Source organism: Schistocerca gregaria, chromosome 10 (genome assembly GCF_023897955.1).
Source record: "Schistocerca gregaria isolate iqSchGreg1 chromosome 10, iqSchGreg1.2, whole genome shotgun sequence".
NCBI classification, from domain to species: Eukaryota; Metazoa; Arthropoda; class Insecta; order Orthoptera; family Acrididae; genus Schistocerca; species Schistocerca gregaria.
In genome coordinates this window covers 198,929,010-198,951,378 of record NC_064929.1, presented here as the reverse complement: position 1 = coordinate 198,951,378, position 22,369 = coordinate 198,929,010, and the positions used below count along the sequence as shown (strand labels likewise).

General features: G+C 43.4%; 1 protein-coding gene across 1 annotated transcript in view; it reads right to left on the bottom strand.

Annotated features, from left to right (window-relative positions):
• Positions 1-22,369, bottom strand: part of LOC126293368 (phosphoserine aminotransferase) — a 120,770-nt gene that overhangs the window by 69,333 nt on the left and 29,068 nt on the right. Inside the window, exon 4 of the mRNA XM_049986570.1 lies at positions 952-1,218. Coding sequence (XP_049842527.1) covers positions 952-1,209 — 258 coding nt within the window. The 5' untranslated portion in view covers positions 1,210-1,218. The remainder of the gene's footprint in view (positions 1-951; positions 1,219-22,369) is intronic.

The window sequence follows — 22,369 nt, the reverse complement described above, 5'->3', positions numbered from 1 at the left end:
ACGCCCACTACAGATTTTACGTAGTGTATTCTTTGTACACTGAATATGTGTAGGCCTACAGTAGAGGCATCCATGGAGCTAACGACTTGACATTCTTGTGGCTACTGTACTGCAGTTTGTTATGAACAGTAACACTGTTAACAAGTCGATTCAGCCGACACTGTGGCCTAAATGTATGACATATTTTAAATATGTGCGACGATGATACGATGATCTTGCGTTTATCTTTTGACGATACCACTATGACTTCATTCGTTATGTGTCCTCGTAGTTTTCGCGGTAGCATGTATGAACACAATCTTCTCGGTTTCGAGCCGCACCAATTCGAATTGACGCGGCTTGAGAACCGAGAAGATTTTATTAATGGTTTCATTATACTTGAACATGATTTTAAAACAGCTATGCCTCTTAATATTTTAAACGCATGTTTTCCGTGGTATGCCAGTAACACTTTTCATTATGGCATTTTTTATCGTTTTAAGATGTAAACAATCCACTAGTTGTATTTGTATTTTTCCCGTGTTCTGCTGCAGATCAGAAGATGGTCATCGCTGATAGAAACCGGTAAGGACGTAACAATTTTGTGGAATTAAAAGAAAAAATTGTACACTTTCTGTATTACTGTTTATTCGCGACTACGTCGCAGCTTGTGGTACCTACCTACAAAGGTTCCGTTTTTTATCCACTGAGGTACGGAACCGTAAAAATGGACGCGAACTACACCGAAACTAATTAAGACTCAAAAACGTGCGGCTCGCTATTTGTTGCTGCGTTGGATCATTGAAGGAGCCTCCGTTTGCCGCCCGGTGGACGGGTAAACAAGCTCCCGTTAGCGACAGGCGTCGCACCTGACCTTGACCTTGGGAGTGACTTGACCTACGCTCACACGCTAAGGACGCAACACATTCTCCTCTACCGCGAGGCCTCGCTCAGGGAGCGCCAGAAACTCACCTCCCGCGGCAGTTTCGCCGGCCCGGCTCCGAAATTGAAGACCTTCTTCGCTGTCGCCATGTCACGGCTGCTGTTGCTGCGTCGCTCGCACTGCCACTGGGAACACTGCTCTCCCGTTCGCCTGCCAGACGTCAATTGAAGATGAGTGGCCGCCGGCTGCTGGAGCGTCGCGCCACCGGCTGATAACTGAGCAAGTGGCCGCGCTGCCAACCTCACGGCAGCAAACAGCGCCGAGCTCATTGGCTGGAAGGGCCACATATCGGGAACCTACAAGATGCGAGCGCTGTTACTGGGCTGCTTCGGGGCCCCCACACTTTCCGTAATACAAGGTGTTTCAAAAAGAATATCTGTATTTCGAATGCTTATATTTAATAAACTTTAAGACGTATGGACTGGAACACTCTCTTTCAAATTCTGAAGGTGGCAGGGGTAAAATACAGGGAGCGAAAGGCTATTTACAATTTGTACAGAAACCAAATGGCAGTTATAACAGTCGAGGGGCATGAAAGTGAAGCAGTGGTTGGGAAGGGAGTGAGACAGGGTTGTAGCCTCTCCCCGATGTTGTTCACTCTGTATATTGAGCAAGTAGTAAGTCTGTCGGAGACAGCAAAGGACTTGGAAGAGCAGTTGAATGGAATGGACAGTGTCTGAAAGGGGGATATAAGATGCACATCTACAAAAGCAAAATGAGGATAATGGAATGTAGTCGAATTAAGTCGGGTAATGCTGAGGGAATTAGATTAGGAAATGAGACACTTAAAGTAGTAAATGAGTTTTGCTATTTGGGGAGCAAAATAACTGATGATGGTCGAAGTAGAGAGAATATACACTCCTGGAAATGGAAAAAAGAACACATTGACACCGGTGTGTCAGACCAACCATACTTGCTCCGGACACTGCGAGAGGGCTGTACAAGCAATGATCACACGCACGGCACAGCGAACACACCAGGAACCGCGGTGTTGGCCGTCGAATGGCGCTAGCTACGCAGCATTTGTGCACCGCCGCCGTCAGTGTCAGCCAGTTTGCCGTGGCATACGGAGCTCCATCGCAGTCTTTAACACTGGTAGCATGCCGCGACAGCGTGGACGTGAACCGTACGTGCAGTTGACGGACTTTGAGCGAGGGCGTATAGTGGGCATGCGGGAGGCCGGGTGGACGTACCGCCGAATTGCTCAACACGTGGGGCGTGAGGTCTCCACAGTACATCTATGTTGTCGCCAGTGGTCGGCGGAAGGTGCACGTGCCCGTCGACCTGGGACCGGACCGCAGCGACGCACGGATGCACGCCAAGACCGTAGGATCCTACGCAGTGCCGTAGGGGACCGCACCGCCACTTCCCAGCAAATTAGGGACCACTGTTGCTCCTGGGATATCGGCGAGGACCATTCGCAACCGTCTCCATGAAGCTGGGCTACGGTCCCGCACACCGTTAGGCCGTCTTCCGCTCACGCCCCAACATCGTGCAGCCCGCCTCCAGTGGTGTCGCGACAGGCGTGAATGGAGAGACGAATGGAGACGTGTCGTCTTCAGCGATGAGAGTCGCTTCTGCCTTGGTGCCAATGATGGTCGTATGCGTGTTTGGCACCGTGCAGGTGAGCGCCACAATCAGGACTGCATACGACCGAGGCACACAGGGCCAACACCCGGCATCATGGTGTGGGGAGCGATCTCCTACACTGGGCGTACACCTCTGGCGATCGTCGAGGGGACACTGAATAGTGCACGGTACATCCAAACCGTCATCGAACCCATCGTTCTACCATTCCTAGACCGGCAAGGGAACTTGCTGTTCCAACAGGAAAATGCACGTCCGCATGTATCCCGTGCCACCCAACGTGCTCTAGAAGGTGTAAGTCAACTACCCTGGCCAGCAAGATTTCCGGATCTGTCCCCCATTGAGCATGTTTGGGACTGGATGAAGCGTCGTCTCACGCGGTCTGCACGTCCAGCACGCACGCTGGTCCAACTGAGGCGCCAGGTGGAAATGGCATGGCAAGCCGTTCCACAGGACTACATCGAGCGTCTCTACGATCGTCTCCATGGGAGAATAGCAGCCTGCATTGCTGCGAAAGGTGGATATACACTGTACTAGTGCCGACATTGTGCATGCTCTGTTGCCTGTGTCTATGTGCCTATGGTTCTGTCAGTGTGGTCATGTGATGTATCTGACCCCAGGAATGTGTCAATAAAGTTTCCCCTTCCTGGGACAATGAATTCACGGTGTTCTTATTTCAATTTCCAGGAGTGTAAAATGTAGACAGCCAACGGCAAGGAAAGCGTTTCTGAAGAAGAGAAATTTGTTTGCATCGAGTATAGATTTAAGTGTCAGGAAGTCGTTTCTGAAAGTATTCGTATGGAGTGTAGCCATGTATGGAAGTGAAACGTGGACGATAAATAGTTTGGACAAGAAGAGAATAGAAGCTTTCGAAATGTGGTGCTACAGAAGAATGATGAAGATTAGAGGGGTAGATCACATAACTAACGAGGAGGTACTGAAAGGATTGGGGAGAAGAGGAGTTTGTGGCACAACTTGACTAGAAGAGAAGGGATCGGTTGGTAGGACATGTCCTGAGGGATCAAGGGATCACCAATTTAGTATTGGAGGGCAGCGTGGAGGGTAAAAATCGTAGAGGGAGACAAAGAGATGAATAAACTAAGCAGATTCAAAAGGATGTAGGCTGCAGTAGGTACTGGGAGATGAAGGAGCTTGCACAGGATAGAGTAGCATGGAGAGCTGCATCAAACCAGTCTCGGAGAGCTGCATCAAACCAGTCTCAGGACTGAAGACCACAACAAAAACAAGACATACGAGTAATAAACTTGACACACATATTTACAAACCTCTCAAGTTTAGATTGCAGATGTTCAATATATCCTCCATCAGCGACACGAACAATATCACATCGATATTCAAATTCCTCCCATACTCAAGCAAGCATGTCCTCGTCACTGATGTTATGGTAGTACGGATCCGATTCTTCAACTGTCACAGATTCTATAAGAGTGGTGGTATACACAAACGTTGTCTTTAACGAAAGAAGTCAGAGGGTGTCGATTCCGGTGACCGTGGAGCCCAGCTGAGACATACTAAGTCGCCAGCTCCTTGACGACCAAGCCAACGGTCCAGTAGAGTTTCATTCAGATACTGACGCACATTGCGACTCCAGTGAGGCGGTGCCCCATCTTGTTGAAAAATGAAGATGGCTTCGTACAGACTCGTTAACCATGTTTTCATCAAAGAAGAATGGGCCGTAAACAGATGATGGGGTTATCATACAAAACACATTGGCTTTGGGTGAATCTCGTACATGTTCAATGGCTGTATGCGGGTTCTGTAGGCCCCAAATTAGAACACTGTGTTTGTTTACCTTACCACTAACATGGAAAGTTGCTCCCTTTACTGAACACGATGCGTTGTGCAAAAGTGTTATCATCAGTGCTGTTTTTCTGGGGGAACGCTGGGGGATGCGTACTTTTTCGTCAACAAAGTAATTTTTTTACAATGTTGGGAACTTGGAAGAGTGCCAAAGATTTTTTCGCGGACGTAGATTTTTTATTTCATTTTTTCGTGTTGGTAATTGCAATAGGAACGACACCAGTGCAGTTTTTGAAGGGAAAAGCGATGTCATTGACATGCTATTAATGTAAGTTACACTGTAGTTTTATAGTTAAATAAATTTTCAGCTGTATTGAAAATTGGGTCAGTTGAAGCACGGGATACCACCCATCATCTATGCCATTTCGGGAGCCAAACAAGGTTACAAAAGATTTTTGTAGTGTAGTTTCTATTGTTGTTGATGACAGACGTGAATGGTTTTTGTTGTATTGTGTCTTTTAGCGGTGTTCTATAGGCTAAAATATATGTTCAGTAATATTTCTTCGTATTGTTTTGAAGGTCGGATGGTTGATTGGAGTCATCTGTTTCATTTGAGGTGTATTATAGGTGAATTGAAGTGTATGATACCATTTTCTTTTATTGTTCAGGGGTTGGTGGGAATCGCATGCTTCGTTTGAGGTGATATAAACTGTTTTGTTCGATACCACATTCTCTTGTATGTTTGGGTGTTTCTCGGTATCTCCTGCTTCCTTTGAGCTGAAAGTCAACTGAAGGGTCCGATACCAGTTTTTTTTTTTTCTGTTCGACATGTTGATTATGTCATGGCTAAAAGCAGACGGGTGGTACCCCATGCTTCAGTTATAAATTATTTTCGCTGCATTATATCCAATGTTGGAGTACCCTCAAACTTTTTTTAGAAAAAAAGCACTGGTTATCATTGTCATTAGAATCAAGAATCTCGTTACAAAATGCCACACGTTTGCGTTTTTTTTTCTCAGGACGCAGAGCTTGCAACAGCTGTAACTTGTACGGCTTCATAACCAACCGACGCCTCAAAACACGCCAAATTGTTGTAGGCAGTTGTAACTCCAGACTGGCACAACGAGTTGATTTTGAAGGACTATATTGGAAAGCAGTTTGAATTCATGGCACACAATTTCTTCAGGAACACGGGGCGGCCAGGAATCTTTCCTTTACATACCATTTGCGAATATTCCTCTCATTCGGAGGATCAATTTGGTACCTCAACCTGAAATGTCTTTGCACTGTAATCATGGAATTGCACTTCGCAAACTCGAGAACACAAAATATTTCTGCTGCCGAGTAGCCATTTTAAACATATGACGGTTACCAAGCAAAACAGAAGACAACTGACACCTAGCGGCTATTAATATAAACTACACTATGTATTCGTCTCTCCAATAGCCGAGCCGAGGCGCAGCGATCGATAGTTTGGACAAAATAATACTTTGTAATACGTATATTCTTTATAAACACCCTGTATTGCCAAACCATCAATATACAAGGTGGCGCAAAACTGGATAGTTGGTTAAAAGAAAACACAGGTAACAGTAAGGCGTACAAGGAAGTGTGATAGGACCGCTTTTCTACTCTACACACATAAATGATTTGGTGGACAGGGTGGATATCAATCTACGGTTGCTCGCTGATGATGCCGTGATGTACAGTAAGGTGTTGAAGTTGAGTGACTGTAGGAAGATACAAGACGGCTTACACATGTTTTCCAGTTGGTGTCATGGATGACAGATACTCCTAAATGTGGAAAAATGTAAGTTGGTGTGGATGTTAAAAAGATTAGATCTGTAATGTTCGGATTATTACCGTCCTGCTTTATACAGTCATGTGGTTTAAATATCTGGGCGTAACGTTACAAAGAGGTATGAAATGGAACGAGCACGTGAGAACTGAGGTAGGGAAGGAGAATGATCGACTTCGGTTTATAGCGAGAATTTTAGGAAAGAGTGGTTCACCTGTAAAGGAGACCGCACATAGGACGCTGGTGTGACCTATTCTTGAGTACTGCTCGAGTGTTTGGGATCCATACCAGGTCGGATTGAAGGAAGATATCGAAACAATTCAGCGACGAGCTGCTAGATTTGTTACTGCTAGGTAGGTTTGAATAACACGTAAGTGTTACGAAGATGCTTCAAATGAGAATCCCTGGAACGAAGGCGACGTTCTTTTCGAGAAACACTATTGAGAAAATTTAGAAAACCAGCATTTGAAGCTGACTGCCGAACAATTCTACTGGCACCAACAAACATTGCGCGAAAGGACCACAAAGATAAGAGAAACTAGGACATAGGAAAGAATGTAGACAGTCGTTTTCCCTCGCTCTGTTTGCGAGTGGAACAGGAATGGAAATGATTACTAATAGTGCAGAGTACCCTCTGCCACACATCGTACGATGGGTTGCGGAGTACCTGTGTAGATGTAGATGCACAGTATGACGTTTTAATCCGTTGTTATTACCAAATAGCGATAATTACGCCTTGTCAAAATGTTATACAATGCAGTGACGAACAAAACAAACGCAGTAATCACACAAGTGACTTGTCGAAAGCGTGATCGGTGAGACATGTTTATAGTTGTAGTTTTCAGAATTGTCATGATTTTAACGAAATAAGAAACGGTTTTTCCCGTTAAAAACATTTTATAAAAGTGGGTCTACTGCAGTTGTTAATGAAAGGAGCAGACACTTTAGATCAAAACTATCACCTAAACAAACAGAGTACGACGTATGAGATAGACTTGTAGAATATGGATTTGCTATGAAGGTGGCAGGGGTAAAATACAGGGAGCGAGAGGATATTTACGATTTGTACAGAAACCAGATGGCAGTTATAAGAGTCGAGAGGCATGAAAGACAAGCAGTGGTTGGGAAGGGAGTGAGATCGGGTTGTAGCCTATCCCTGATGTAATTCAATCTGTATATTGAGCAAGCAGTAAAGGAAACAAAAGAAAATTCGGAGTAGGAATTAAAATCCATGGAGAAGAAATAAAAACTTTGAGGTTCGCCGATGACACTGTAATTCTGTCGGAGACAGCAAAAGACCTGGAAGTGCAGTTGAACCGAATTGAAAGTGTCTTGAAAGGAGGATATAAGATGAACACCAACAAAAGCAAAACGAGAATAATGGAATGTAGTCGAATTAAATCGGGTGATGCTGAGGGAATTAGATTAGTAAATGAGACACTTAAAGTAGTAAATGAGTTTTGCTATTTGGGGAGCAAAATAACTGATGATGGTCGAAGTAGAGAGGATATAAAATGTAGACTGGCAATTGGAAGGAAAGCGTTCCTGAAGAAGAGAAATTTTTTAACATCGAGTATAGATTTAAGTGTCAGGAAGTCGTTTCTGAAAGTATTTGTATGAAATGTAGCCATGTATGGAAGTGAAATGTGGACGATAAATAGTTTAGGCAAGGAGAGAATTGAAGCTTTCGAAATGTGGTGCTACAGAAGAATGCTGAAGATTATATGGATAGGTTACGTAACTAATGAGGAGGTATTGAATAGAATTGGAGAGAAGAGAAACTTGTGGCACAACTTGACTAGAAGAAGGGATTCGGTGATGGGAATATTGTGAGGCATCAGGGGATCACCAATTTAGTACTGGAGGGCACCGTGGAGGGTTAAAATCGTAGAGGGAGACCAAGAGATGAATACACTAAGCAGATTCAGAAGGATGTAGGTTGCAGTAGGTACTGGGAGATGAAGAAGCTTGCACAGGATAGAGCAACATGGAGGGCTGCATCAAACCACTCTCTGGACTGAAGACCACAACAACAACAACAGTGGATGCACCAAGATCAACAATGGATGCACCAAGATCAACAACAGTCAAAACTGAGGAAAATAAATTGCGGATATGTTTAAGTGTGACCCACAGTCCGCGTAAATCACCCAGATGATTAGCAACTGAAAAATAATTGTTAAGTATTGTTTGTATTTCTAACTAAACATAAATTCACTCTTTTGTTTAAACCCGTGTCCAGCGTCCAGCAACTTTTTGGTCACCCTGTACAGGGTGTTTCAAATTCGTAATACACACTTCTAGAGGTTGTAGAGGGGACTTAGGAGCTCAAGTTTTATGTCGGAACGGAACCCATGTCCGGAAACGTCATCCAGCGACGCTACAACACGTCAAAGTTAGGCGCCGGCGCCTGTAAATGTACTCATATACAGGATGGTGTCGTGATGATGTTACAAACTTCCCTGGGCTATGGAGACGGATAAGTGTATCATTTTGAGGTAAGGAATCTCTGTATCGGAAACGAACGAGACGAAATTAATAAGCGAAAACCGTTCTGGTATCTCTAGCGGTGGAATACATGTACTAGTACTGTTGTTGCTAAAACTGTAGGGTAGGCAACTTTCAGAGCTGGTAGTATGGACCAAAAAAAAAAAAAAAAGAGAAAAATGTCCAGTAAACTTGGTCCCTAAAATGCCCTCCTCAGTAGCTGTGAGTACTTGTTTATCTTCCGAATTGAGAGAGACATCTTCTCTACTGAACAAGTTTTCACAGCTCTTAAGGTATGCATTTTATACCCCAGATTACGAGACATTTTTTCCTTATTTGGATCCATACTAACACCTCTGAAACCTGCCTACCCTGTAATCTCAGCAACGACACTATCGGTACACGTATTGCACTGGCAGAGGTATCAGAACTGTTTTCGCTTATAACTTTCGACTCGTTAGTTTCCGGTACAGGAACCCTTACCTCAAACTGATACATTTCTCCTTCTCCATCATCCTAGAAAGTTTGTAACATCATCAAGGAATCACCCTGTCTATACATACATTTACAGACCCCGGCGTCTATATCTTTTACGCTGTCCTCATATGGGGCGTTTTTCATCGTGATGCACGCCACGCTTTGATTACATTGCGGCTGGTACTCGCTAGAAACGAGTTGATACCTCACACAGAGCACGATCCCTCCTCACGATTTCCGGCTGCAGCGGCCTCCAGCGGCAGTTATCAGCTGTATCTGGCTTCAAAAATTTTATGAAAACGGATGGGCATAAAATTCCTACGTTAGTCCTACTCTACTGGCCATTAAATTTGCTACACCAAGGAAAAATTCAGATGATAAACGGGTATCCCTTGGACAAATATACTAGAACTGACATGTGATTACATTTTCACGCTATTTGGGTGCATAGATTCTGAGAAATCAGTACCCAGAACAACCACCTCTGGCCGTAATAACGGCCTTGATACGCCTGGGCATTGAGTCAAACAGAGCTTGGATGGCGTGTACAGGTACAGGTACAGCTGCCCATGCAGCTTCAACAGGATACCACAGTTCATCAAGAGTAGTGACTGGCGTATTGTGACGAGCCAGTTGCTCGGCCACCATTGACCAGACATTTTCAATTGGTGAGATATCTGGCCAGGGCAGCAGTCGAACATTTTCGTCACTGGTTGGTGTTTCCGAACATGGGTTTCTGTGTAGAACGTTATCGACTCCGTCTCCGCGACAACATCTAGAAGTGCGTAATATGAATTGTGAAACACCCTGTGTTGACTACCTGATGGAGCGTACTGTCTACATCTACCTCATACTCCCAAACCATCTAATGTTGTGTGCCGGAGAGTATTTCTGGTAGCCCCCCCCCCCCCTCCCGCCACCCCTACCCTGCTCCACTCGCGAATGGCGCGAGCGAAGAACTATCGGTAAGCCTCTGTATTGGCTCTAACCTCTCGAATTTTCTCATCGTGGTCATTACACGACTCTTCACAGAAAGTGTTGCCTCGATATTTCAATAGAAAACGTCTCCATGATGCACAATGCCTCTCTTACAGCGTCTGTCACTGGACTCCGTAACACTCTCGTGCCAACTGAATGACCCTGTAAAGAAACGTGCCGCTCTTCGTTGGATCTTCTCTACCTCTTCTATCAGTCCCACCGGTAATGGTCTCACACTGACGGACAATACTCAAGAATAGGTCGAACATGCTACTTTGTCGGTGAGTTATGTTTCCTTAAGATTCTTCCTATCAATGTCAGTCTGGCATCTGCTTTCCCTGTTACCTGTTTTATGTGGTCATTCCACGTAAGGTCGCTCTGCATAGTTACTTCTGAATATTTGAAGGTAGATCTCTGTTTCCAGCAGTTTCTCAGCAACAGTGCAGTTGTACAGTAATAGATTTATTTTCTGATGTATGTGCAGTATGTTGCCCAGTTTGATGTAGAACACAGCCATAGCAAAAGAGCATGCCGGAAACATAAAAAAAAGCGAAGTGTTAAATTAATTAAGGTTCAGTGTCAGCTGTCAGAGCCTGTACCGTTCTTCACTCCTCTGCAGGTCAGTGTGCAAATCGATACTGTCTTCCAGCGTCGCTGCTTTCCTGAAGAAATCCCCTCATCTGTGAACAGTTTTAAAGAGCATAAGACACTTTCTACTGGAGCATTTACATGCATTATAAACAGTAACGGTCCTCTCACACTTCCTTGGGGCACTCCGGAAATTACCTTTACATCTATCGATTTTGTTTCATGGAGAGCGTCGTGTTGAGTCTTATCTGCAAGGAAGTCTTTTATCCAGTCGAAATTTAGGGCCGATAATCGATATGCTCGTATGTTGTTTTCGCTAGACGGCAGTGTGGGACTCTGTCAAATGCGTTCCTGAAGACAAGGAATACGCCATCAATCTGAGTGTTATTGCTTACGGCGCTGTGGAGCTCGTGGAGGAACAGAGCGAGCGGAGTTTCGTGTGATCTCTGTTGATTTTTGTAGAGGAGATTTTTCTTTCTCCATAAACGTCATAATTCTTGAGCGTAAAACATGTTCCACAATTCTACTACAATTGACGTCAAGATACAGGCCTATACTTACGTGCATCTGCCCTTACAGTCCTTCTTGAATGCGGGAATGATCTGCGCTCTTTTCCAGTCGCTAATTTACGATAAAGTGCTGCCGGAGGGGTACCAAGTTCTTTCGCATAATCTTTGTAGTGTCTTACACACCTAGGTACCCCATCAGGCCCTGATGCCTACTAAGCGACTTTAGGTGCTTTCCTGTTCCGCCATCGGTTATCTCAGTCATTGAAAGGAGGGGCCGAGATACGATCTTCTGCGGTGAAACAATTTCGGAATATCAAATTCAGTATTTCGACCTTCTCTCTGTTATCTTCCGTTTCGGTGGCAGTATGATCCCTAGAGCGAATGAACAGATGATTTCGAACCGCCTACTAATTTTACACCAGACCAAAATCTTTTAAGGTTTTTACTCAGATCGGTTGACAAACTTCTCCTTTGGAAGTCAATGAACACTCCTTTCGTTCGTTTTCGCTTCATTCAGCTTTTGTTTGTCAGCCATGTTTTGAGTTCACTTGAATCTGAGATTAAGCTCTCTCTGTTTAAGTAGCAGTATTCAAAAACGGCTATTAAACCACGGTGAATCTTTCCCATCCCTTACGACTATGCTCGGAACTTGTCTAAAGCATACTGAACGATGCTTTTAATTTTTTTCCATTTTTGCCTTACATCTTCGTCTTCACCACTGAATATTTGAAGGGCTTACTTCAATAGTGGTACAAGTCCATTTTTGTTCCTTTTAAGACATAGAGTCCTAAAGTTAAATAAGCGCTGAAAAACCTGCAATTGAGGTACCAGAAATATTCAAGCATATGGCTTCTTGCTAGAGATGAACCCTTCTTTCTGTTTGTTTGGATCATTAATGTCAAAGCACTATAATCAGAAAAGTGGAGGTAATGAATGGACTTGGCCCACTATTGAAATAAGCCTTTCATTGGATGCTGACTATCAGATAGTTTGTAATTTGTATCCCGTCACTCTTGTTAATCAAAAATATCTTCCTACCTTTCTTAACATTCCTCGGTGAAACTGCAGCCATAGTTGCTATCATACTAGAAATATTTTCAGAACTAAAAATACTCACTAGCAATATTCATGTCCTTCAGAACATTCTCAGCGTTGCCAATACGTACTGAACGTATCAGGTCAAGTATTGACGTTTAGGCAATATTCTGCACTCAGATGTTGACAAAGTTTCATGAACCAGCCACTGTTTACGTTTGCAATTCGCCTTTGTGCATATCACACCTCTGACTCAATTTTTAAGTAGTCTTTTAACACAAAACAATTTAATAGTCCTATGAAAGGGTAGTCATTGTATACACCAGTTTAGGATGGTCAGTGGAGGATTCTTTATGACATTGGTTAAAATATTAATTTGAAAATATAGTATACATTGATGAATGACATCTAGCTGATAAGTCACAGGATAACGATATGCAGATATACAGGTTGTGGTAGTCTCGTGGACACAGGTTATAAGAGGGCAGTGAATTGTCGGAGCTGTCATTTGTATTCATGTGATTCATGTGAAAAAGCTTCCCACGCGATTATGGTAGCAAGACAGAAATTAACAGACTTTGAACGTAGGATGGTAATTGAAGCTAAACGCATGGGACATTACATTTCGGAAGGCGTTAGGGGATTCGGTATTCCGACATCCACAGTGTCAAGAATGTGACGAGAACACCAGATTTCAGGCATTATATCTCACTACAGACAATGCAGTGGAGGACGGGCTTGTCTTAACAACCAGGAGCAACAGCGTTTGTTTACAATTGCCAGTGCTAAAACACAAGCAACACATGGTGAAATAACAGCAGAAATCAATGGGGAAAAGGGGTGGGGGGGGGGGGGGGCGCATAAGACCAACGTATCCGTTAGGGCAGAGCGTTAATCGGTTGTGGCAGCAGATGATCGACGTGTGTGCCTTTGCTAACAGCACGGCATGGCCTGCAGCGCCTTTCTGGACTCGTGACCATATCGGTTGGGATCTAGACAACTGGAAAACCGTGGCCTGGTCAGATGAGTCTCGATTTGATTTGGTAAGAGCAGATAGTAGGATTCGAGTGCGGCGCAGACCGCACGAAGCCATGGGCTCAGGCTGTCAACAAGGCACTGTGTAAGCTGTGTGGGCCGTGTTCACATGGATTGGACTGGGTCCTCTGGTCCAACTGAACCGATCATCGACTGGAAATGGTTATGGTCGGTTTGCTTATTAAATGATGAAATTCTGTGCAGCGTTTGTTTGCGTCGAAAGATGTCCGAAAGGAAGTACTATTTCGTTCAAGGTAAATTTGTTTTAAGAGTACAGAAAGAAATTGCGAACACAGTCTCTGAAAGTGAGGATGTACGTTAATCCTCAGATCTAAAACTCGATGAATGACGAATATTTTGAGACACTAGAATGTTGAAATAGAACACACTGAAACAGTTTTCTGTTTAACCTACGTTTTCTAACATGTTATTCGTCTTACCTTGATATTGTTGCGATATCTGTTCTGGATTAATCATAATAAACAAACGTTTACTTTTTAAAATCGGCCATTATGGATAGAAATTGATTGCATTTCGTATAGATGCATATCAAAAAACACATATTGCTGAAGAATCGTCAAAAGGCTTAACGCTTTTCGTGAAATTGTTATTTCGTCTTCTGCTCCTGTTGAAGTGCCGAACTAAATGACACAATGTGAAACAAATACATGAGTGTACTGAAGAATTGTAATATTGTCGCTTGTAAAAAGAAACTGTCCGTTATTCTTGCACCTGGCCAAATGTAAAAACAGTTAATATTATTAATATTGAAGATTTCGAGGCAATTAGATTAACTGCACTAATAACCATGTAATGCTAATCGAATTCGTTCAACAGTTAAAATCAATACTTGATCCCCTATAACCGACGACCCTGCTTCGCAACGTGCATGATGACAGAAAACGATTTTTTGATCCCTCCCCCCCGCACCCGCCAGTCACGTGACTTTAAGTCACTTGTAAACGATCGAACTTGGTTGTCGAAATCGCTGTTACCTGTCCATGGGTTTTTTTTAAAACGCGCGCAGACGTACCAACGAAGTTTGTCAAATTTTACACATCTTCCATACATTCTAGATCTCTCCCCGTGCGATTTCCATAGTTTTTGAGACCCAAAGAAACACATTCGTGGCTGTCGATTTTCTTCGGACGATGTCATGCAAGCATGGGTACATTCAAGGTTTCTTAGGGAATCGCAAACATTTTTTCCATAGAGCCACTGACTGTCTTCTCTCACTCTGGGTAAATGTATTAACAGTTATGGCGATTACTTTAGTTACTTTTTTCCATCTGTCTCGTTTTCATTTGACTACCCCTTATAGATATGACCATGAAAATCTACTAAAGGAAGTATTACACTCGGAACTTGATTACATCAACTCTCTCCGAATGGACAGTCAAGTGTTTAATAATTTGTTAGAATTACTTTGCCCTCGCTCTGAAAAAGACAGTGCACTGCAGTTTCTCAACGACTATCTATAACTTTGAGATATCTGGCAACCACAGCAGTTGTCGAAGACAAACTTCCAGATGTGATAGTATGGACCAAAACAAGAAAAAATGGCGGTGGACAGGGGCTCATGCCTAAAAGCTATGAGTACTTGTTCATCTTCGATACTGCGAAACAATTCTCGTTTACTGCAGACTCTTCGCTTTGGATATTTTGAGACGTGGTGGTATGGACCAGAATAAGAAAAAATTTTCGAGTAAACTGCATACAGGCTACGAGCACTTGCTCATCGTCACTACTGTGAAATACATCTCAAATACTAAACAAGTAGCTCATATCTCTTACGGTATGCACTATAGAACCCTTCTTTACTACAAATTTTTGTTTTGTTTCGGTTCATACTCCCACGTCTGAAAGTTTCTGGGTGCGTTTGTGGTTCACACTATTTGGTCTTTGGAACATTATATTTTTAATCACTCTGTATAGTCCGTCGATCTAGGTTTCGAAACTTGTGGAGTGTGTCGGCGCAAAGAGTTAAATTTCAATAAAAAGATGTTCTTTCGTTAAAAATGCTAGGCGCAAAATCAACATTCGTAAGGTCCGAAGTCAGGCAAGCAACTGGCGACTGTTTGACAAATGCTTGCTTAAATGTTCAAACTTGTTTGTCAAATCGGCCGTAACCAAAGAGTTTCTCAAACATTTCAAACAATCTATGTTTGACGGACACGTCAAACAAAACAGCACGCTGTCAATTAATTTGACAAACATGTGAAGTATGAATAATTGTTTGATCGTCTGCGGGTGCCTTTACACGTTGGTTTCAAACCTGAACACTGCAGAGAAAGGGACGTGTGGGTTCTATACGTGCGTATGGTGTTAAGTGTCAGATTGTGATCGTGACGTCACTAGCTAGCTCTGTCCGACGCACGACGCTCGTAGCTACTGCTCACTCGGAGACAAGCACGGCAGATAAGTGGACCCCACGCGGAGATTCCCCAGCCAGCGCTATTGTGTAACAGATAAAGCTTCCCTGCAGTCGGACAGCGAGGCCGCTGACCGCACACCGACAGTCTGATGCAAGTAGCCACTTCTTTTGGCGCGGACGCAGCTGGGGGTACGCGAGCTATAGCGGCCATAGGTGCTCTCTCTGACGTAACGCCGAAGAGTTGTCACGCGTCCTCGAGCTAGATAGTCTGCTATAGCGGCAGCCTTCTTCGTCTTTCTTCTTTTTCCTTTTGCCTTTTCCCGTTTCTCAATAAGGTAGACACTATTACACACTGCATGAAAAAAAAAAAAAAAAAAAAAACAAAGCACCCATCATACATGGCCGGATGTCACTGTAGCCTTGTACACGTAGACACATCATTGGCAGATATGTAAATGAATTGCAAATCTCTGTGACAGGTAGAACGGCCACCATAGTGCAAGAGTATTGTTGATGTTTTAGTATTGTTACAAGGCCTAGTACGGCGTATGAGGGGTGTGAATAGCGTCAGATGTTGAGTGAACGCTCTGAAGGACATCGAAATGCAGGGTACTCGTCAGAGGCAGTGTTATTAGCACTTAACACAGCTGGAAAGTTGCCTCACTGACTACATCTACATACGTACTCCGCAGACCACCGTACGGTGCATGGCGGAGGGTACTTTGTACCACTACCAGTTGTTTCCTCTCCTGTTCCACTTCTACATAGAGCAAGGGAAAATGGGTGTTTTAAAACCTCCGTAGGAGCCCAAAGTTCTTGCACCTTATCTTTGTGGTCCTTACACGAAATGTACAATATGTGATCAAAAGTATCCGGACACCTGGCGGAAAATGACTTACAAGTTCGTAGCGCTATCCATCGGTAACGCTGGAATTCAATACGGTGTTGGCCCACTCTTAGCCTTGATGCCAGCTTCCACTCTCGCAGATATACGTTCTATCAGGTGCTGGAAGGTTTCTTGAGGAACGGCAGTCCATTCTTCACGGAGTGCTGCACTGAGGAGAGGTATCGATGTCAGTCGGTGAGGTCTGCCATGAAGTCAGCGTTTCAAAACATCCCAAAGGTGTTCTATAGGATTCAGGTCAGGATTCTGTGCAGGGCTGTCCATTACAGGTATGTTATTGTCGTGTAACCACTCCGCCACAGGCTGTGCATTATGAACAGGTGCTCCATCGTGTTGAAAGATGCAGTCGCCATCCCCGAATTGTTCTTCAACAGTGGGAAGCAAGAGGGTGCTTAAGACATCAATGTAAGCCTGTGTTGTGATAGTGCCACGCAAAACAACAGGGGGTGTAAGCCCCGTCCATGAAAAACGCGACCACATCATAACACCACTGCTTCCAAATTTAAGTGTTGGCACTATACATATTTCCAGATGACGTTCACCGGGCATTCGCGCCATACTCACACCCTGCCATTGGATCACCACATTGTTTACCATGATTCGTCACTCCACACAACGTTTTTCCACTGTTCAATCATCCAATGTTTACGCTCCTTACATCAAGCACGGTGTCGTTTGGCATTTACCGGCGTGATGTGTGGCTGGAGAGCAGCCACTTAGACCATGAAATTGAAGTTTTCTCACCTCCCGCCTAACTTTCATAGTACTTGCAGTGGATCCTGATGCAGTTTGAAATTTCTGTGTGATGGTCTGGATAGATGTCTGCCTATTACACATTACGGCCCTCTTCAACTGTCGGCAGTCTCTGTCAATCAACAGACAAAGTCGACCTGTACTCGTTTGTAATGTACATGTCCCATCTACATCTACATCCATACTCCGCAAGCCACCTGACGGTGTGTGGCGGAGGGTACCTTCACGTTTCCACTTCACTATCTCATTGGAAACAGTGGACCTAGGGATGTTCAGGAGTGTGACAATCTCACATACAAATGTATGAGACAAGTGACACCCAATCACCTGACGACGTTCGAAGGTCATGAGTCCCACAGAATGTCCCATTCTGCTCTCTCACGATGTGTAATGACTACTGAGGTCGCTGATATGGAGTGCCTGGCAGCAGGTGGCAGCAAAATGATCCTTATAGGAAAAACATATGTTTTTGGGGGTGTCCAAATACTTTCGATCACGTAGTGCATGTTCATGGCAGTAGAATCATTCTGAAGTTGACCTCAAATGCTGGTCCTCTAAATTTGTGCAATAGTCCCTCGCAGAAAGAACATCGTCTTCCCTCCTGATATTCCTATTTGAGTTTATGCATTGTTTCTGTAATATCTGCATGCTGGTCGAACTCAAACAAAGTAGCAGCTCAATGTCTTTCTTTAATGTGATCTGGTGGGATACCAGACACTCGAACATTATTCAAGAATGGGTCGCACTAGCATTCTATATGGCATATCCTTTATGGATGAGCTTCACTTTCCCAAACTTCTCCCAATTATACGCCTTCCCTACTACCAACCTGAGGTGCTCATTCCATTTCATATCACTTTGCAACATTATGCACAGATATTTAATCAAAGTGGCTGCATTTGGAGTGATGACATCACTGAGAACTGTGGACTGCTGATGACCAGTGGCAAATCACGGCTCTGCACTACCCTGAATGACAACTGTTGGCGAACATGGCAGTCACCTGGGGAGAAGTCCCATTCTTACACTTCTGTGTGTGAGTCTCCATTTAATCAGTTGGTCAAAACTCCAAATATCCTGATTTGTGGGGCATTCAAGTGTGGCAGTGGCCTATGTGACACTGTGTAGGAATGTAAGAGCAAGCCTACTCATCATCAAGGGTTTGGTCCACCACAAGGGAAGATGGCTGTGTTGTGCAACAAGAAATTCATAACCCCTTCATATCTACTCCTGTCATCCAAGAACGAGTAATGGGCTCCTTGAAACGTTCTGTACCACATTGCACCACTAGTCGGAGATGCAGCAGTTGCACTAAGGAATTACTATCCTATATGTAGGCTGCTATTAACACAACACAAACAGGTGCATTTGGAGTGGGGCCAAGAGTGAGAAGCACGGACTGCTGATGAATAGCATCACAATGTGTTCAGCGGTGAATCCCAGTTCTGCTCTATCCCGAATAAGAACTGTCACGAATATGGCGGTGGCCTGAAAAGAAATCCCATTCTTCCAATGTTTCGTAGTGATGCAGTGCCAAAACTCTTGACATATAGGGTGGGGAGCCATCGGTTGTGACTTCAGGTCAAATCTGGTAGTGACTGAGGGAACTCTGATGGCACAGCAGTATGTCACATACATTCTGGATCCTCACATGTTACCTCTCAGGTGGTAGCGTCGTGGTGCCATTTTTCAGCAGACAAATGCACTTTCACACATGACACTTGTCTCCGTGAGCTGTCTGCTTGATGTTGAGGCACTCTCATGGCCAGCAAGAATCCTAGATCTGTCCCCAACAGATCATGTATGTGGGACCAGCTAGGACGTCAACTCCATCCCACTGCCAGTACTCAAAACATTAAGGACCAGCTACAACAGTAATGAGCCAGCTTGCCACAGGAGAGGATACAACGGCTCTGTGATACCCTCCTCACCTGAATCATTGCATGTGTCCAGGTCAGAGGAGGTGCAATGTCATGGTGATAATTGGGCTCACACGGCCAAAGTCCTTTGTAAATTTGACTCGGCTGCCCTCTGAACCCGTAAAGTCTCATTTCGTTTCTTGAGGATGCTTAACCTTTTTTCAGCCCCCGTATATCAGTTTCGGTAGTGTTAGTTTCGTTTGATGGCCAGATGCCCTTTCGGACGCCAATGTTTGATGGGATGCATATTGGGTGATCTGGGTGGCCAACTCACTCATTCAAATTGTCTGAAATGTTCTTCAAAGATTTGTGGCCTGGTAGCATAGCGCATTGTCACGGCCTCCGAGTAGCCGAACAGAACAATTTTGCAGTCAATGATCGGCTCAGATGCGCCTGAGCACCCACTCCATTCCTGGTAAACACATCCCAAACCATTATGGAGCCACCGCCAGCTTGCACAGTTACTCGTTGACAACTTGGGTCCGTGGCTTTGTGCGGTTTTCACCACACCACCACACTTGAGACAACTACCATTCCACGTTCAGAGTCTGTTAATTCCCGTCGTGCACCCGTAACCACATTGGAAACCTTTTCATGTGCATTACCTGAGTACAAATGACAGCTCCACTAATGCACTATTCTTTTATACTTCGTGTATGTGGTACTACAACCATCTGCATATGTGCATATCGCTAGGCCATGACATTTGTCACCTGAGTGTACGTAGTACAGTGAATACTACCATCTGTGATAAACAGCAGTTTTTCACAACTTGCAAATCACACTCATCTCGTTTGTCCTCTATTCCTGAGTACCTGGAAACCTTACAGTACAAAATACAAACTGTGTGCTACAAACTAAATTCTAAACTTAAATATTTTGCTGCAGTACTGTTATATGCTATCATTGAAGAATAAGAAAATAGTGGAGTTATAAAATTATTATGTGTTGTTTCACAAGAAAATTCTTTGAATATTAATGTATGTAAGTAACATGTTTCATCTTACTGTTTTGAACATAAAAACTCATTTATAAAAGAAACAATGTTATGTGACTGTTGGCACAGAAGGAAAACTGCAGTGGCAATAGAGTAACTTATTGTTATTAAATGCAAGAAATAATTTCTTAAAATAAATATAACATTAATATAAATTAGACTGTAAAAACTCTGAGAAAAAAATAAATAAAAATGATGCACCATGAAAGAATTCTCCAAATGGGACAGAAATAAGTAGATACGATGCACATATAGAGACAAACCAATTACTACAGTTTCAGAAACATTGGATGACTAATTCATGACAAGGAGCTTCACAAACTGAGCAAGTCAATAACGCATTGGTCCACCTCCAGCCTTTATGTAAACAGTTATATGATTTGGCATTGATTGACAGTGTTGGACACCCTCCTGAGGGATATCGTGCCAAATTCTCTCCAGCGTGCACGGTATCTTGTCAAAATCCTGAGCTTGTTGGAGGGCCATGCCCATAATGCTTCAGATGTTCTAAAATTGTGGAGGAATCCAGCGACCTCACTGGAAAAGATAAGGTTTGGCAAACAGCAGTCGAAACTGTCACATGTGTGGGTGAGCATTGTCTAGCCGAAATGTAAGCTACGGAAAAAAAAAATTTGGCACACTAAACCATCGCTCCTGGCTATTGGGCTGTATGGCAGGTTGATATCCCACTACTATCTGAGGTGTCTACAGGCACGTCTTACTGGTCATCAGGGTTCAGTTCAAAGTGGGACTCATCACTGAAGACAATTCTACTCCAGTCAATGAGATTCCATGCTGAAGACATATTTGGAGATGCCCTGGATAGAGGCGTGATACCAACCTGACTGTCGACTGTCATAGTGCCTGGCAATCTCAGGGGTGATGGTAGGGGTGCCATTTCTTTTCATAGCAAGACTCCTTTGGTCGACAATCACGACATCCTAGCAGGATAGTGGTACATCGATGATATTTTGTGCTCCGTTCCTTCATGTCAAGCAATCTTGGGCTCACATTTCAGTAAGATAACACTCGGCCGCACACAGCTAGGGTTTCTACTGCTTGTCTTCATGCTTGCTAAACTCTACCTTGGGCAGCAAGATTTCTGGATCTCTCCCCAACTGAGAATGTGCAAAGCATTATGGGTAGGGCTCTCCCAGAAGCTCAGGATTTTGACACTCTAACTATGCCAGTTGGGAATAATCTGTCACAATATTCTCAGGAAGGCATCCAGTAACTCCATTAATTAATGCCAAGCCGAGTAACTACTTGGATAAGAACCAAAGGTGGACCAACATGTTACTGACTTGCTCAATTTGTGAAGCTCTTTCTCTTGAAAAAAAAAAAAAAAGATCCAGTTTTTCGGAAACTGTAATCATTTGTTCATAAGTAAATGTACATTACATCTACCAATTTTCATCCCAGTCTGATAAATCCTTTGTGTTGCATATCTTTTGTCTTAGAGTGAAAACAAGTTTATGTTAATTGCTTAATCACTTATTATATTGTTCAAATGATAAATTACAAATGACAACATCTTCACATATCCTCTTCTATATATCTCTTAATTTAGAGATGTCATGTAGAGACCTTCCCTTTGAATCAATTAGTTCTATATGAGAAAAAGTACCATCACAGCTGTATCTTGAAATGTCTTTATTCTACCACACAATTTGTTTTGGTAGCACATTACCACCATCCTCAGGCCCTCTTTACCAAAACGCAATAATGCAAACTCATTTAAATGTCTACAACCAAACTGCTACAGCTTTATTATCTCAATGTTGGGTATGGGCACCTAAGAAAATCTGGTACCATCTGATCTCTAATAATACACAGTACATAAATATGTAGGCCAGTGCATCTTCAGATAAGATGTAACAACAACAGTTAGTCCTATTTCTCATGTGATGAAAATCATTAAAACTTCACCGGAGAAAATTGTTTAGTGTTGCATTTTGGTCTCACATGAAGCTAGTAAATGGACTGAAATCATTCAAATGCTCAGTGAAAATACTGCAACAAAAATAAATAAATAACAGAGAGAAGGGAAAAAATGCCGAATTTCGTCTTCCAAAACTTTTATAGTGGATGAATGTAAAAGGTCCCTCCTTTGAACAATCACACTAACACCAAAAAGGCAGGCACTGCAATAAGCGATCGCAGAATACATAAACTAAAATCACCTTGTAGTGGAAAAGTATATGAAATAGAAATCTTTGAGATTCTACAAAGATTATGGAATAGA